This window comes from Nuphar pumila, chromosome 12, assembly GCF_984573655.1.
Source record: "Nuphar pumila chromosome 12, dmNupPumi1.hap1.1, whole genome shotgun sequence".
NCBI classification, from domain to species: Eukaryota; Viridiplantae; Streptophyta; class Magnoliopsida; order Nymphaeales; family Nymphaeaceae; genus Nuphar; species Nuphar pumila.
In genome coordinates, this window is record NC_143260.1 from 3,828,058 (window position 1) to 3,844,050 (window position 15,993).

The 15,993-nt window shown below is 37.7% G+C and overlaps 1 protein-coding gene across 2 annotated transcripts; it reads left to right on the forward strand.

Moving 5' to 3' along the window:
* The first annotated feature begins 430 nt into the window (after positions 1-430).
* On the forward strand, positions 431-14,114 carry LOC149819699 (uncharacterized). Of its 2 annotated transcripts, none has more exons than XM_089982950.1 (9): positions 431-663; positions 2,588-2,928; positions 4,734-4,935; positions 6,718-6,897; positions 11,259-11,339; positions 11,441-11,604; positions 12,413-12,549; positions 13,555-13,670; positions 13,757-14,114. In XM_089982950.1, exons 2-9 carry the CDS (start codon positions 2,666-2,668, stop codon positions 14,003-14,005), a joined length of 1,392 nt encoding a protein of 463 aa, XP_089839076.1. In that variant the 5' UTR covers positions 431-663; positions 2,588-2,665; the 3' UTR covers positions 14,006-14,114. The 2 variants fall into 2 exon arrangements, with proteins under 2 accessions (XP_089839076.1, XP_089839075.1); XM_089982949.1 differs by having other exon boundaries at positions 459-849.
* Positions 14,115-15,993: the final 1,879 nt, after the last annotated feature.

Consider the following 15,993-nt stretch of genomic DNA (forward strand, 5'->3'; position numbering starts at 1 on the left):
ACTCAATAAGAACTACATGAAGTAGACCCAGTAAAACCATATTTTTTATCATTTTTATATTAAAATTTTTTTAGTCTTAATCAGAACTCGGGTCAGGCCTGGGCCTGGGTCTGGTATAAAATTTTACAAACTATACCTGAGTCCATGTATTAATCCGACCTTGGGTTCCGAATCTGAGTCTAAATCGAGTCTTCTATATTGGGACCCTATAAGGTTTGGTTCGGGTCCGTTGCCATCCTTAGTTTTACCTAGCGAAGGCCAACGGGTGATGGAGGAGGGGAAGGGGATTCCCTTGGACTATCCCCCAGAAAAAAAGTCTCAACCATCGTAACCAAACACCCGAGCCACGCCATTCCGGGCCAAGCCGAGCCGAGTGAATGGCGTGTGTTAGGCGGAGAGAGAGAGAGAGAGAGAGAGAGAGAGAGAGAGAGAGAGACGCACAGTTCTACCTAAGGAACGCGTGCGAACCGACCCCTCGCATTCATCACCCAACTCTCTCCCCCATCGCTCAGAAAACCCTAGTTTTTGCCCTTTCGGGGACCCTGATTTGGGTCCCCCTTTTCTTCTCATCCCTCCTCTTTTTCTCGATAAAATTTCTGTATTGGTTTGTTAGAATCAATTGCCATCGTACCGTTCATGGTTTCTTGGCTCCCGACATAGTTGGTTGGTTCTAATTTCCTCCTGAATTCCAAATTTCGGGTTTACCTATTTTCTTGTTTGCTATAGTTCGATTGGGTCTCCAGATACCGAATTAAGCATTCTTTTATTGAAATTCTGTGTCTTTTGGTTGTTTTTGATGGATTTTTTGCTGAGTTCTTATTGAGGACGTCTGGTTTCACGTGGAATTGAGTATGGGTTTCATTGGTTTTTAGGGTTTTATTGATTTTGTTTAATTCTTTGTGATATTTTATCAAGAACTTCTTTTATGTGTTGTTCGGTTTGTTGATTATGTGAATTTCTTGGACTCTTTTGGTCTTGAATACTTGTTATATTCACGGGAAAGAGAAAAAATTCTTCCTTATTTCATTAAATTAGATTGGTTGTTTTTCATTTGCGCTTTCTAATTGTAGATGAGACGTATTCCTTGTTTTTCTATGCATGATGGGGTTTCAGTTAGATTCAAATAGTTTAGAAAGAGAGTAGAAGTAGAGGTTGGTGATTGATGGGGGAGTATGGTAGCTTGTGGAGAACTGGTGTATTTGTGTCCCGTATAGAAAAGGTTAGGGTTCAATGCTTTTAGGGGGAGTAACTATGGTTGAACTGCAATAATTCTCTGATATTGCATTTGGTTTTTACCGAGTCTGTGTCATGATGGTAGAAGCAGGAGTTGAGATGGCAGGCTAGAAGGTTTTAACTCACGGACCAACTAAACAAATGTATGATTTGGTATCACAGCTTTGAGGTAGCACTCAAGCGCTGTTGCCAAAGATGGTAATTCATAGTGGGTGCTGCTGCAATCAACTGTTAGGTCATTTACTTTCCTAGATTGATGTACTGAGAAATCTACAAAATGTATTGGGGTTCAGTGGGAGATGCATAAGCATAACTGATATTGTTACATTGAATGAACTTAGTGTGCAAGAATCTTTTGGTGAATGAACTTAGTGTGGAAGAACTAGGTACACTGGCAGCATTAATAAACAATAATGTGGAAACAACTCTTTGCCAAATCCTAAGCTATCTAATTCCTATGCATGTTAGCCACCAAATAGTTGATGAATGTTTATATGATTTTGTGGAATGATGGAGATCTATCTCAACATGGTTCAACCCTCTAGCAGGGACAGCAAGTGCTGGTATAAATTTGATCTCTTGATGTGATTCCATTTTCTACTTTATATTCTGAAAGGATCATTCATTGTGAGAAAATCCTTTAGAGCGTTGTGGTCATTGTTATATAGAACGAATTCAAGCCCCTAGCAGGTCATCACCAATGTACACATGCATGCACACACACAAGTTGTATATATTCATATATGCATGTGTCTTGTGCGTGTTCACATGCATATATAAATATATACATTCTATAAAAGAATGTAATGTAAATATAGCATGTTACCCTATTTCTTTAATGAAAATATAGCTTTTATTTCATATACACATGCGCAACATATTTATGTATATGTATGTATGCATGCACCTATGTATGTATGGATACATATGTATATGTGTATGTATGTATTATAGAATTTAACACTTTTAGTTTCACAATTTTGAAAATGTGTCTCCAACTCTTTAGACTTTGATGATATGATAGTTAATCCTTGAAATTTAGCTATTTCTTTGTTCAATAATTAAAGTCTAAAACCTCTTAACTATCTGACTTTTACGAATCATAGATTCTTCATGAAATTGTTTCTAAGTTGGATCTGTTGCTTGTGGTTTTCATCGGATTGTTACCCTTATGCAGATAATTGTTTTGTGCATAAAAAATGTCTAACAGTTTTTCTTTAGCATATTTCATGAGTTTCTTGTATTTAATCTTCAGTTGATACATGAAGTGCATTTGAAATCTTTAGCTTGGCATTAATGATATGAGCTATTAATTTATCTTATATTCATATAATTTCTTTGTAATACAATACAGGCACATGTTCTCTTGGTACAAGAGGGAAAAGCCATTCTTATTAGGTGGCACATACTTGTGATCCATTATTTTTCTCTGATGTTAGCATTGAAGTCTCTGAATAAGAGGTCGTGGTGTAGCTTAAGCTTATCACGAGCATTTAATTCACTTATAGTTTTGTCTTTTGGCCCAACTATGTCGAGCTTAGAGGAACCTCTTGGTCTTGAGGAGTTGCCCAACTTGAGGATTGTTGGTAGGCTGCATTCCTTTGTTTCTAGTTCTCGCAGGCCGAGGGTTGACGAAGGAGATTTAGGAAATTTCTTGGCTGAAGGGAGGAGTTGCAGTTCTTCTAACAGTTGCAAGTAAATACATTCTGAAAGTACTCTTCCTTTTTCTGAAGCTGTCTTGTGTTCATTCTCAGGATATATTTGCAGTTTGTTGCATTTTTTTATTGCATCATGGTTTGTTGATGTTCATCTTCAAATCCTCTGGATTAACTAGCTTTCTATTTCTTGATATCTTTTTTCTATAATTCTGGATTGTTTAAGCAAATTGTACAGTGAATGATGAAAGATTCATATTTGGCAAACGGATATCAAATATATTTTTTCTTTTATATTAAAATTTTATTTTTTGATGTCATGAAATCTTGCATATGCTGACTGTTTGTTTTTGTTATAGTTCACTTTGCTCTTGTATTCATAAAAAAACATAGAAGACAAATGCAATTTGTGTATATTGGGTGGCAATCCGGTAGCCTCCTGAATTTTTCTTCTCTTGTATTTGCATTGTTTTGCACAATACACTTGTGTAACTTGTCAATGCAGTCCTTCGTCATCCTGAAAGCCTGACACATTCTACCCATAGTCACTGATATCAGCGATATTATTTTTTATATATTTTTTAATTTTTAAAACTCCTGCGATTTTTCCAAGAAAAACCAGTTTTTGAAAATCTCTCTGAGAAAAATCCTCCTCGAGATATTACCTTGAACAATATAGGTGACTATGATTCTAACTAAATGTTCGAATGGCCTACTGCATGCGCATGGCAAAACAGCTTACCATTATGCTACCTTTGACATTGATTTACACACACACACACAAATAAGTTGTCTAATTAAGGAGGAGCTTATGCATTTAGCAACTATTGCGCATATTAGTTAAACTACAATAAATTTTTGCAATGATTTGGTGAACATAACCAATTTTGAAAGTTGAGCAAAGACTGGTGTACTGCCATGTTGACAATGTCAGGGGTATTCCATGAAAAAAGATGAAGAGAACTTTTGGAAAGGCTCTACACTTTACATGTAGCAGTAGAAATCATGGGACCTTTTTCTCTTACATGCCTGTGCAACCATATAATTATTATATAAGCAAATAATGCTCATCACTGTAGGTTTTCTTGTTATTCCTTATATTCTTATCATATACTTATCCCTCAAGTTTTTTTGGAGCTTTTGAGGAAAAGTATGTGCAATAATATTTGCTCTTGTAAACATGGTACTAAATACTTATGTGTAGTCATGCATTTGTAGTTTAATATTAACTAATGAAGTTGTTCACCTTTTAAATGTTTTTGACACAGAAAAAATACTTTTTCCTTTCAATACTTTTGCCTATATTTCAATTGATATTAGCTTGCATCTATGCTGCATTCCTCTCTACATTTCATGCCACTTTGTTTATGGACTAATGATGCATGTTGGTTTGGTTGACCATTTACATGGTTATGTATGATGTGTGCCAACATGATAAAGTTGTTTCAATATCTGTCAATGCACTCACACGGTCATGTAGCTATTGGTGCAATCGTCACTGATCCTTCTAGGGCCGAAAATAGGTTACATATAAGCCAGATTCAAGTCAAGTCAGAATAAATTCTATATCTCAACTAATTATTAGATACAAGTACAGATTTATAGTTTAGAATTTGGAGGCCATTCAAAGCATGTGTTGTATTGTGGAGGGAGGATAAACTCTTCAAAGTTAATTAGTATTTTAGCTAATATAAAAACTTTGTCACTAATAAAAAATTGTTCTGTAATGATATTGTAAGGTATTATTTTTGCATCTGGTGCAATTCTGTTTTTTAACCCCTTGTCTCTATTGGGTGTTGGAGCTGCTGTTTGAAAACTTCAGTTCACTTATTTTTTTCTCTACAGTGAACAATATGTCAGAGGGACATTGCCATCGAGGAAACAAACAAGGGGCATGTTCAGAGGAGACCCTTTGGATATTCGTACCTCAGGTCTTTGTAGGAGAAACCGGATGACCTTTGATGGTGGCTGTGGCTCATTGTTTCTTGACAACCATTGCTACAGTTCCCAAGGCAGTGACGGTGGTGTAAGATGTCTAGCAAATAAGGTGCTTTCAGATTCTATCATTTTTCTTCCTTTTGCCATGAAGCTTATTTTCTGTTAGTCAAAGACGATACACTGATTGAAGCATATCATAGTCCGAGAGTGATCTTGGAACTTATATTTTAACTTTCTGTAGCTAACCATCAGCACAAATAAGTTTCAAAAGATAAGATTGGGAAGTGAGAATGCATGAGGGAACTTGTATCTAATCCTTTTCATCATTGTCTCATTTCAGTCTTCCATCTATGGCTATTAATGTACAGCGTCTGAGACAAAAAAATGATGCAGGCTATATCTAAGTTTTTCCAGAAAAAAACTACCTTTTCAAGTCCTCTTCTTTTCTAAATTATTGAAAACGACAGTAAAGTTTTCATTAATTAGTGATAGCAAGGCATTCAGTGATTTTCGTTCTCTCAATATAAGTATGTGGCTAGGGCCATTTCGTCATCGTAATGTCACCAACAACTAATGGAACAACAGGGTTTGATCCATGTCTCTTTGTTTCAATCCATGCTTGTTCCGTCTAAAAGATTCTTGACCATGCTACCTTTTGTTTTTCTTTTGTCTTTTCTTTATTGCTGCTTAAATCTGTAGTCGAGTGCTTTCTTTCTATGATGGTTACATCTAATCTGTAGTTTCAACCTGGATTTTATACGAAAAAATGTCCAATACACAATGTGATAATGCGTATCTCCAATATTTTGAATTTCTGTAGATTTTGTCACTGAGAAAGTTCAAAATAATATTTCTTTGGGATTTCCCCAGATTTTGATCACACTGGGAGATCTGAAAATCTCATATTAATATCTTGTCATTTTCACTACAATCTTTACGATATATGTTGATTATCTTTAATTTTTTGTTGAGTTTGTGCAATAAAAGCCAAACAATTTAATATCTTATAAGAAAACCCCTAGAGAATATTCTGTAGCAAGATTTGTATGCACATACTTAAAAACTTCATATTTGTGCATTAATTGCTGCATCGTTTTCATATAATGCTGCTAAGGAAAACCTTGGCATTTAACAAATAAAAATTATAGAAATTAAAAAAATAATAAACAATAAGAAAATATTAGGTTTTAGTATTTTTTTTGCAAAAAATGTAAAGCTATAGCAGAACAATTTTTAAAAATATAAAAATAATGAATAAGAAAAATCGTATTGAAAATATGAAAAACTAAGTTTTGAAGATACAGTGATAATATTGCAATATTTATTCAATTATTGACTTGCTGAACATATTACAATTTTCTGCTTTCAATCTTTCCTTATATTGTGGTGCGGATATCTATGACAATACTGAAAACTTATTGGGTTAGTCTGTTATAATTATTATAATTTACTCTTAGATATTATGTTTAACTTCTAATAGATTATGTTGGGAAATCCACCAGGTTTTCGGAGGTTCTTGTGATGATCATGCACATATCTACTTATATTATATATTTGAATATTACCTCTAAATAAACAACCTTTCAGGTTTCTTTGTGTGAAATGCTTTGTCAGAAGCTCCTTGCATTTAAGGTTAAGCTTATGCACCTCTTGCATTTGCTTTGTGCATGAGATGTACTCATAAAAAATGCTGCTTGATCTTTCTCTTGTATGTTTTGGCCATAAAGCATATCAGGGCCCGTGGATTCGTTGAATGGGCTAATCATGTGACTGCATATTCTTTTCTCTAACATATTTGAGGGATTGGGTATTTGTATTATTTTGATGTGGTAAGTTTTATTTCATTTTTTTTAATATTATCTTACAGTGGTCAATTTTATCTGGCACACAGTTTCTCAGGGATATACCTAATTTTGTAAAGATTGTGGAGGTTGGGCCAAGAGATGGTCTGCAAAACGAGAAGAATATTGTCCCTACAGATGTAAAGATTGAACTAATTCAGAGACTCGTTTCATCTGGTCTGCCAGTTGTTGAAGCTACAAGCTTTGTCTCACCAAAATGGGTACCACAGGTACATCATCTTGACACCTGTCTTGCTTGTGGCCTTCTATTATATCGTTGAATCTCTCCATGCCTTCTGTTACTAACAAATTTCTAGCAATTGATGATCAAATAGCAGAAAAAATGGTATTTTAAGAATAATGAACAAATATCAGAAATGATGGTTATCTTTCACAAAGATTAAATTTAATAATGAGTATGGTATGTTTGATTCTTATGGTGTCCATGTTTAGTAAATACATGAAATAGCTAGTTGAAAATAGTGGGAACAATTGCAACTTTTTGAGCTATTTCTTTGTTCTTGGCACAGAAGATGCTAGCATGATAATGTTTGCTGAGTCACCATGTGTTTGGTTTGACTCATGAAACATAGCTTCTTGGATATGAATCGTACTTTTACTATGACAGCATGATTTGATGTTAGAGCTCTTTGGAAATCAAGAATCAGACTTCAGCTTGGCCTTGGAGCCAATTATCTTTAGTTTCTTCTGCCTCAGCTTCTATATGTAGCTATTCGCAGAAAGCATCTTGTCTTAGATCATCACATAGATTTAGGCCCCTGAAAAGCCTTTTCTTTGTTAATCGTCTATATGTTTAATTCAATGTCATTGATGATGCTGATATCTTGAAAAAAGCATGATATAATGTAAAAAATATTAAAAAAAGAAAGTATCATGATATTTCAAAATATTGGTAATTTAAAAATGATTATCATTCAGAATGTTTTGCTTTCATTTCTTTACATTTTAAACATGTTTTTCTTATTTTTTCTATATTAAAAACACTACTCTTCTTTACGTTTTTGGAAAATAACTAAAATTAATTCTTTTCTTATTTTTGTTCACTTTTGTATTTTTGCATTTTTAAACACCAATAATTCCATAATTTAGAGCACATTTAGATAAGAGGTTGTGTTAGGTGCCTAACCAATACACAACAAGGCCTTAGGGGTGATTAAGGTGCATAAAGTCAAGCCCTTAAACTACTAGAATCCTAACAAATCCACCACACTCCGCAGACAACATCCTCGACATCCCGCCCTAGTGTGCTTCTCACTTTGACCTAAACTCCAGGTTGCCCTTTCCATCTTTGGCAATTCTCACTTTGGTCCAGGTAGCCCTTTTCCCAGTGCCTCATCTCGGAATCAAACTCGAGACGTGATGGCTGCTTTAATATCAAATGTTAGGTGCCTAACTAATACACTAAAAGGCCCTTGGGTGATTAAGGTGCATAAAGTCAAGCCCTTAAACCACCAGGATCCTAACAGGTTTATTGGGAAATTGGGTGTAAATAGGAACCTCCATTAATGAGGATTCCTAGAAAATGGAAAACATGGGAACAGGTGCTTGTGGGTCCCTGCTTTCTTATTTTTGCAATTCTATTACCTGTGACCAACAACAACAGCTACGCCTTTATCCCAAAACAATTGGGGTCGACGATATGAACCAAAAAAAAAATTTATTCTGGGTCTTCCACATGAATCCTTCTCCTCCAATCATTTCTATCCAATGCCATGTCCTTGGTGAGGTTCAAAGCATTCATATCCTTTCCTATCATCTCCATCCATGTCTTCCTAGGCCTACCCCGACCTCTTTTAACTAATATATTTTCCCATTTCTCCATCCTTCTAACTGGAGCATCATTAGGCCTTCGCCGAATATGTCCAAACCACCGTAAACGTTTCTCTCTCATCTTATTTTCAATGGGTGCAACTCCTAGCTTCTTACATATCTCCTCGTTCCGAATCTTATCTTTTATTGTATTTCCACACATCCATCTAAGCATACACATCTCAGCTACACTCATTTTTTGAATATGATGTCTCTTGGCAGCCCAACATTCCGTACCATATAGTAAAACAGGCCTAATAGTCGTCCTACAAAACTTTTCCTTCAACCGCAATGGCATTCTACGATCGCACAACACTCCAGTTGCACTTTTCCATTTCATCCACCCAACCTTTATCCTATGATTTACATCTCCATCAATTTCTCCATACTTTTGAATGATAGATCCCAAATATTTGAAACAATCATCCACCGGTATTTCTTGCTCACCAAGCTTCACTACACTCCCATCACTACTTCGTTGCTTACTAAACCGACATTCCATATATTTTGTCTTACTCTTATTCAACTTAAAACCTCTTGCTTCTAATGTCTGTCTCCATAATTCTAGCTTAGCATTAACCTCAGCTCTAGACTCATCAATCAAAACAATATCATCAGCAAACAATATAAACCGCAACACATTTTCTTGAATTTATCTCGTAAGCTCATCCATCACTATAGCAAATAGGAAAGGGCTTCCTTGATGTAACCCAACCGTTATAGGAAAATTGGTTGTCACCCCTCCATAAGTACAACCTTTTGGTTACTACTCCTTCATACATATCTTTAATTATACTAATGTACTTGAGAGAACCACCTTTCTTCATCTATTACCTATGACCAATCTCCAAAAAAAGGTTGTCTGTCCTTTTTCTTGGATTTGACTTTTATACATTTTCTAATTCCCACTTCACTTCCAAACAAGGAAATTGTGAGAATTCTCAGCTGCAGTATCCATGCACGCTTATAGAGAATCCTATGATAACCCTAGAAATTGCGCTGCTGAGATAATGTGGAGACCAATGTTTTTTGCTATTTTTTGATTATTCTGTTAGACGTATTGGAATCTAGTTTAACTTCATTTGTGGACAATTGAAATCTATTGATGGTGCCTTTGGAGAACCTGTAGCCACTGGAAAAATCTAGCAAATATAAATGGAAAGAAATCACCTGATATTGCTGTAGGTAGGGGTGGCAATTGTGTCGGGTCGGCGGGTCAGAACACCATTACACGAACCCGACTCGTTTATTAAACGGGTCCGTTGTGGCGAACATGAACACGACCCATTTATTAAACGGGTAACCCGACCCGACACGATTAACCCGTTTAATAGACGGGTCGGGTCGACCCAACACGATTACACGACACGACGACCCGTTTATTAAACGGGTCAACCCGATAACACGATAACATGGGTTGTGGGTTGCAGGTTGACGGGTTCGGGTTCTCGGCCCCTCTTTCTCAAAACCGATGAACAAAAACCCTAATCACTGACCCTGTCGCCCCCTCTCTCTTCTCTTTGATCGGTCTCCCCTCCCCACTCTGGCATCTGAGCTTCATTGCCGGTGATCCCGGCCAGTGATTCTGTTGGAGGTGGCATTCACCTGCGCTTTGAGGAGGATGATGTCCCCTCTATTAGGCATTGACGGGCATGGCGCGTCTGCTGGCTGTTCCTCCTCTCTTTCGGTTATCCTTCCTCTGACAAACCCTCTTTTTCCAGCTCTCTCTTTCGCTGACGAGTTACAAGTCGGAGCACCAAGTCTGGTGATGCTCAACCTCCGGTGGTAGGGATGATGCTCTCCCGCAACTGATAGGGAGCGATCGAGCCTCCTACACCGTGTTAGGGTTAAGGTAAACCAAAAAAAGTTTTTTTTTTCTCGCGTGAGTAGGAACTCTGGCAGATTCAGCCAAACAATGATTTCTGTCGAGGGATTTAACCACCCTTGACACGCCAGACCCCGACACTGCGCCTATCCCTGTTTTCTGATTTTCTCCCTCTCTTAGAGGGTTTTCCATCTTTCTCTTTTGGGGCAATCGAAGACCTCACCTTAACAGCAGTAAACGGGTTGCGGGTTCGTGTAAACGGGTTGACCCGCCCGCCTAACCCGTTTATTAAACGGGTCAAACGGGTTGGCAGGTTGGCATACCCCTAACATGAATCCGACCCGTTTAATAAACGGGTTAGGCGGGTCGACCCGTTTACGACACGAACCCGTTTAAGCCAAACCCGAACCCAGCTAAGAAGCGGGTTGGCGGGTCGTGTCAGATTTTGCCACCCCTAGCTGTAGGATCAACAAAATTTCAATGGCTATAATGATATGCCTGAACAGATACGGTGTTTGATTCTCAAAACTGATAGTCCCAGGGAGTTTATGTTTTTGGAGAAGTGGTAGGTCCAAATCTGCTCTTTAGTGCAAATATAAAGGGGCGAAGTCTCACTTCCTCTCCCAAATGCATAAACTTCCATCCCAGCTACCAGTTTCCAAGCACCTACTACCAAGGTAGTTTGACCATCTATCTACCAAATGCATAAACTCCCATCCCAGCTGCCACTTTCTAAACAGAGCCTAAAACTAGTTTGTTAGTGGAATTAAAATGATCTTGAGTATTTTAGTTGCTTGCTTATGATTTTTTTGTGGTATGTGCTTAACCTTCGGCTAAGATATAAGCAAAGACTAGGCAAAACATGATATAAAAGTGAGAGTTTTCGGTGGTATTTCTAAACAGCTTTGCTTCCAATATTTTGTATTTACATTACAGCTGGCAGATGCCAAGGATGTAATGAATGCTGTGAAGGACATCAAGGGGGTGGAATTGCCCGTTCTTACACCAAATCTCAAAGTAAGCTAGCATGTATTCTTTTCTTTCATTTTTCTTCTTGTGGGGTTTCCAAAATCAAGGATGAATCATGTGGAAATAATTATGGATATTACATGTTCCAGGGGTTCGAAGCTGCTATTGCAGCTGGTGCAAAGGAAGTTGCCATTTTTGCAGCAGCATCTGAATCATTTTCAAAATCAAATATCAATTGCAGTGTTGAGGAGAGTCTAGCCCGGTATCGTGAGGTTGTTGCTGCTGCTAGAAAGATCTCAATTCCTGTTCGTGGGTATGCTTCAATGACTTTAGATATTTAAACTCATTATTCTGGATTTTGCCAAGAGATCCTTTTCTTATCATAACTAGAAGCAAATTCACTTGATGTAGAAAGCATCTTATCAGTGATTGCTTCCATTCTCTGTTACTGAATTTGCGTCAGATTGTTCAAATAAACTTTCTTGCTTCTAGTATATTTCTAGCAACATGATGTAGCGGATGCATTGTGTGCATTTTGGAGAAGTTTCAGTCTTTTTCTCTTAATATTGGACATGCTGACTGAATGACAACCTTCATGAATTACAAGTACCTGTGGCTGGTAAATGATACACGGCTTGTCTATTCCTACCTGAATTACAAGTAACTCTCTCTGGTAAATGATACACAGTTTTTCTGTCCTAGGAAACTATTTGAAGATATTAGGTCACACACATGTTGAAAGTTTCTGCATGTTTTCTTAATCAGTTCCATTCAATCATGTTTTTCTGGGATAATCAAAATCTTTTTTGTTTCATCCTAAAGATGAATATTTTCAATTGGTTTGTGACCTCATTCAACACTTCCAGCATAAGTCAAATAAATATTTCAGCTAATTTGAAGACTTGTACGGTATCTGTTATTTTCAGATTTGCACGTGGCTTTTGCAAACTGCATGGATGTCTTGTCTGTCTCGTTCCACAAAATGCTGATATGCACGTGTACTTATCTTTATGTTAAATTTTCATCTTTTTAACCCTCCTGTTTGAAGTTGGACTCTCACTGTGGGCTTTATTGTTTTCTTTAATTAGTCCTTATGAATTGCTGATATTTCACTGTTGCAGCTATGTGTCATGTGTGGTTGGGTGCCCTGTTGAAGGATATGTCCCTCCATCTAAAGTGGCATATGTGGCGAAGGAACTTTATGATATGGGTTGCTTTGAGATCTCTCTTGGTGATACCATTGGTGTTGGTACTCCTGGTATGCTCTCATAACGATTGTTTTTAAACTGCTTCATGTGCTTTATGCATGCAGACATGTATGTGCACGAGCACCCATGAACATGGGTCAGGGCTTTTTACTTCCCTTTTTCTAGTTATGTGCATACATGCAAATGTAATGAGGAGAATCAACTTTTGGTATGGCTATAGGTTTTTGTTTGTATTAGTTTTTACTTTTAGCATTGAAACCTATCCATTTTTAGTCTTGAGTCACTATGATCGTACTTGTTTTTCCATGTATTCAACTCCTTGCATGAGCCTGTGTGGACACATACACGTTTTCACGTGTCTTCATCTGCATGCTTGGTTGGTTTCTAGCAGTGTTGAGATATTATTTGTTGGCAGCACTAGTAACCATTTGTGATCTTGAGTTTCCTTGGGTCTGATGTAGTCTTGAGCAATGGCAAACCCATGTTGATAGTTGTATTATGGATGTTAGAAGATCCTTTGGGTTAACAGTTTGTTTGAGGACAAGAAACCATGTTATTCACATTCCATGCGTGTTGTCAGTATTTTAGCTATTGGATGAAACTAATTTGTTAGCTAAAAGCAAAGGACATAGTGGTCCAGCGCACGTTTTTGCATGCACATGATGTAAAAACTGATTATCATGTTCTATTATTTAAGCTTGTTTTTTTTCCCTAATTGCATATTTAGCTTCTTTGGACAATCAAACTTTTTGTTCATCTATTATGAACTATACCTCTCCATCCTACGATGATAAAAACCATGGACAAGTTGAAAGACTTGGACAGGATCCATGCTCTGTGTGCTTGTGTCCGAAACCATCAACCCAGTTGAGCGCTATACGCTTAGATGCAATACATGCCTCTTGTCTCCATAAGAAGTTTAAGTCATCGATGTGCATCTTGTCACTTTAGTCCTTGGACTGCTGAATTTGATTAAGCTTGAGCCATGCTGAGTCTATTGGAGATTTATATCAGCTTATTGGGTAATCACATAACGTTTTTTTCTGTGGCTTCAGGTACAGTCGTTCCAATGTTGGAAGCTGTGATGGCTGTTGTCCCTGCAGACAAGCTTGCCGTCCATTTCCATGACACTTATGGGCAATCACTCTCTAATATCCTGGTATCCCTCCAGGTAGTACAAGACTTCCCTTGCTATTAAGATCTTATTAATGCTTTTTGCTATTTCATCTTTTCCCACCTCATTCTTCCCTCGAACAGATGGGGATCAGCACTGTGGACGCATCTGTTGCTGGGCTTGGAGGTTGCCCGTATGCTAAGGGAGCCTCTGGTAATGTGGCTACTGAAGATGTTGTATACCTACTGCATGGGCTTGGGGTAAGGACTAACGTGGACTTAGGTAAGCTGATCTCTGCCGGAGAATTCATCTGCAAACAGTTGGACCGCCAATCGGGTTCAAAGACTGCCATTGCTTTGAGCAGACTCACATGTGATGCCTCTAAGATTTGATGTAACAATATTCTTATATGTACCGGGATTCATATAAGGCCGCTTAAGCCAAACTGCACATTAAGCAGTAATACATATATTTTCCATCCCCATGTAAATGGGATTAAGATTACAATTGGATGCCGGCAATATCATGCAAGCATTTATCATCAGTTGAACTTTTTGTTCATATTATGTATAGCAGGGAAATAAAATTGAACAATGAAAAAAAGGCTTTGAGAACATTATTGGTTGTAATCAAAGTTTTGAGGATATAAAATCCCAAAGAGAATAAGGTGCTTTCCTTGTTGGATACTGCCCACTTTTTACCTTTTATTCCTTAAAATCTCAAGTCAGAGCTTTAATGTGATTCTCAGGCAGTGTCTATTGAAAATTTGATTTTGATAATTAGTCCCTGCTGCGAGTTAAATGGTTCTTTTATAGGTCAGTTTAGCTCGGTCAGGTTTGGCTTGGATGGGCTTGCCTGATGTTCTTAGTTGGGCCACTAGGTCCATGCTAGGTTGGCTGAGTAGAAGTCAGCCCTAAGATTATGAAAGGATGCCAGTTTTTTGGAATGTTTCAGATCTGGACCAAGCTTGGTTCGGACCAGGCTGACTTATCGTAATTGGGTGCATCATGCATATAATATAGGGTTGATACCTGTCTGTTGACATTCACAAGTTGGGCTTTCCCTGTCCAATTTCTATTTTTAGTGCTAAACACGGTCCAAAAGTACTGTGCATCCGGACCAGGTCCAACTGGATCCAGGCACTGATTGATCTGTTTCCATTAGCCGCGGTTGGTTCAGTTCTATTTGGACCCTGTATACTGTGTGGACACCAAACTGGGTCGGATCCAGGACCCATTTGCATCCCTAATCGATCACCTCAATTGTGTAGTTGCAAACTTTATGTACATTTGTCATATGGGTGCAAACTGATTGGATTCTGTTGGATCTCCTATCCAGATCCATGTTTTTCTTGGACAAATATTTTAAATAAGATATAAATGTGTAAATGAGTCAGTTTGGAAATATCTACAGGACTTGCTGGACTTGAATTCAGATCCTGATATGTGGGATCCAATCCGTTTATAATTTTGACTAAAATTCTTGCTTCCAGCCAATTTTACCGCATTCAATATCACCATTGAAAATTCGGATTTGTGTTAAAACTCGGAGTCATCTTATCACACCCACATGGAGATTTTGGTTCAGACTTACTGTTTACAGTTCAGGTTAGGGTTTGGGTAGAGGGTGAGGGAGGAGCATCAACTGAAGTTACTGAACCCACATGGCCGTGAATCGACGGTTGTTAACAGTTTCACGTGTGTTTGATGGCAACCTCAATACCGTTGATTTAACCTGAACCCAGACTATCGTATGATTGGCTATTCCCTCACTGGCAATGACGGGAGTTAGGATCTCATGCATCCCTACTCAACTTAGGATTGTGCCACCTGTCCTAGTGTACCTTTTGACATTAAAAAGCAAACAAAGGGTTAACGGAGCCCCTCCATTAATCCTAATCTTAAACAAAAACGGAAAAATAATCATTTTTTTTTATAATTTGCCAAAATCCGTCCGATGATGAAAACTGCAAATGTTGAACATTAAAATGATAATTTTAACCATTGCATTTCCTCTCAGATTTTCACTCGAAAAATTGAAAGATTTTATTGGGACCCTGACCCTACTCGCAGTCCGCTCATCAACCATGAATGGCCATGTCATGATGTCCATCCATCTCATCATGTCAATATGCTTTTTACCAGACACCGAAACAAGATGATGGTACGTACGTACATGATCATTCATTGGGCTGGTAACTCATGTACCTTCATGATTGAAGATCTGACGGTCCTTGTTGCTCTGACGGTGTATATCTACGTCAGATAATTAAGCCCCTGATAATGATATGACACGGACAGGTATCATGCCCATCTTGCTCATATATCTCGGATGCTGTACTCGGGAATCAGTATCGACTCCTAAGTTTGATTTTTTTTTT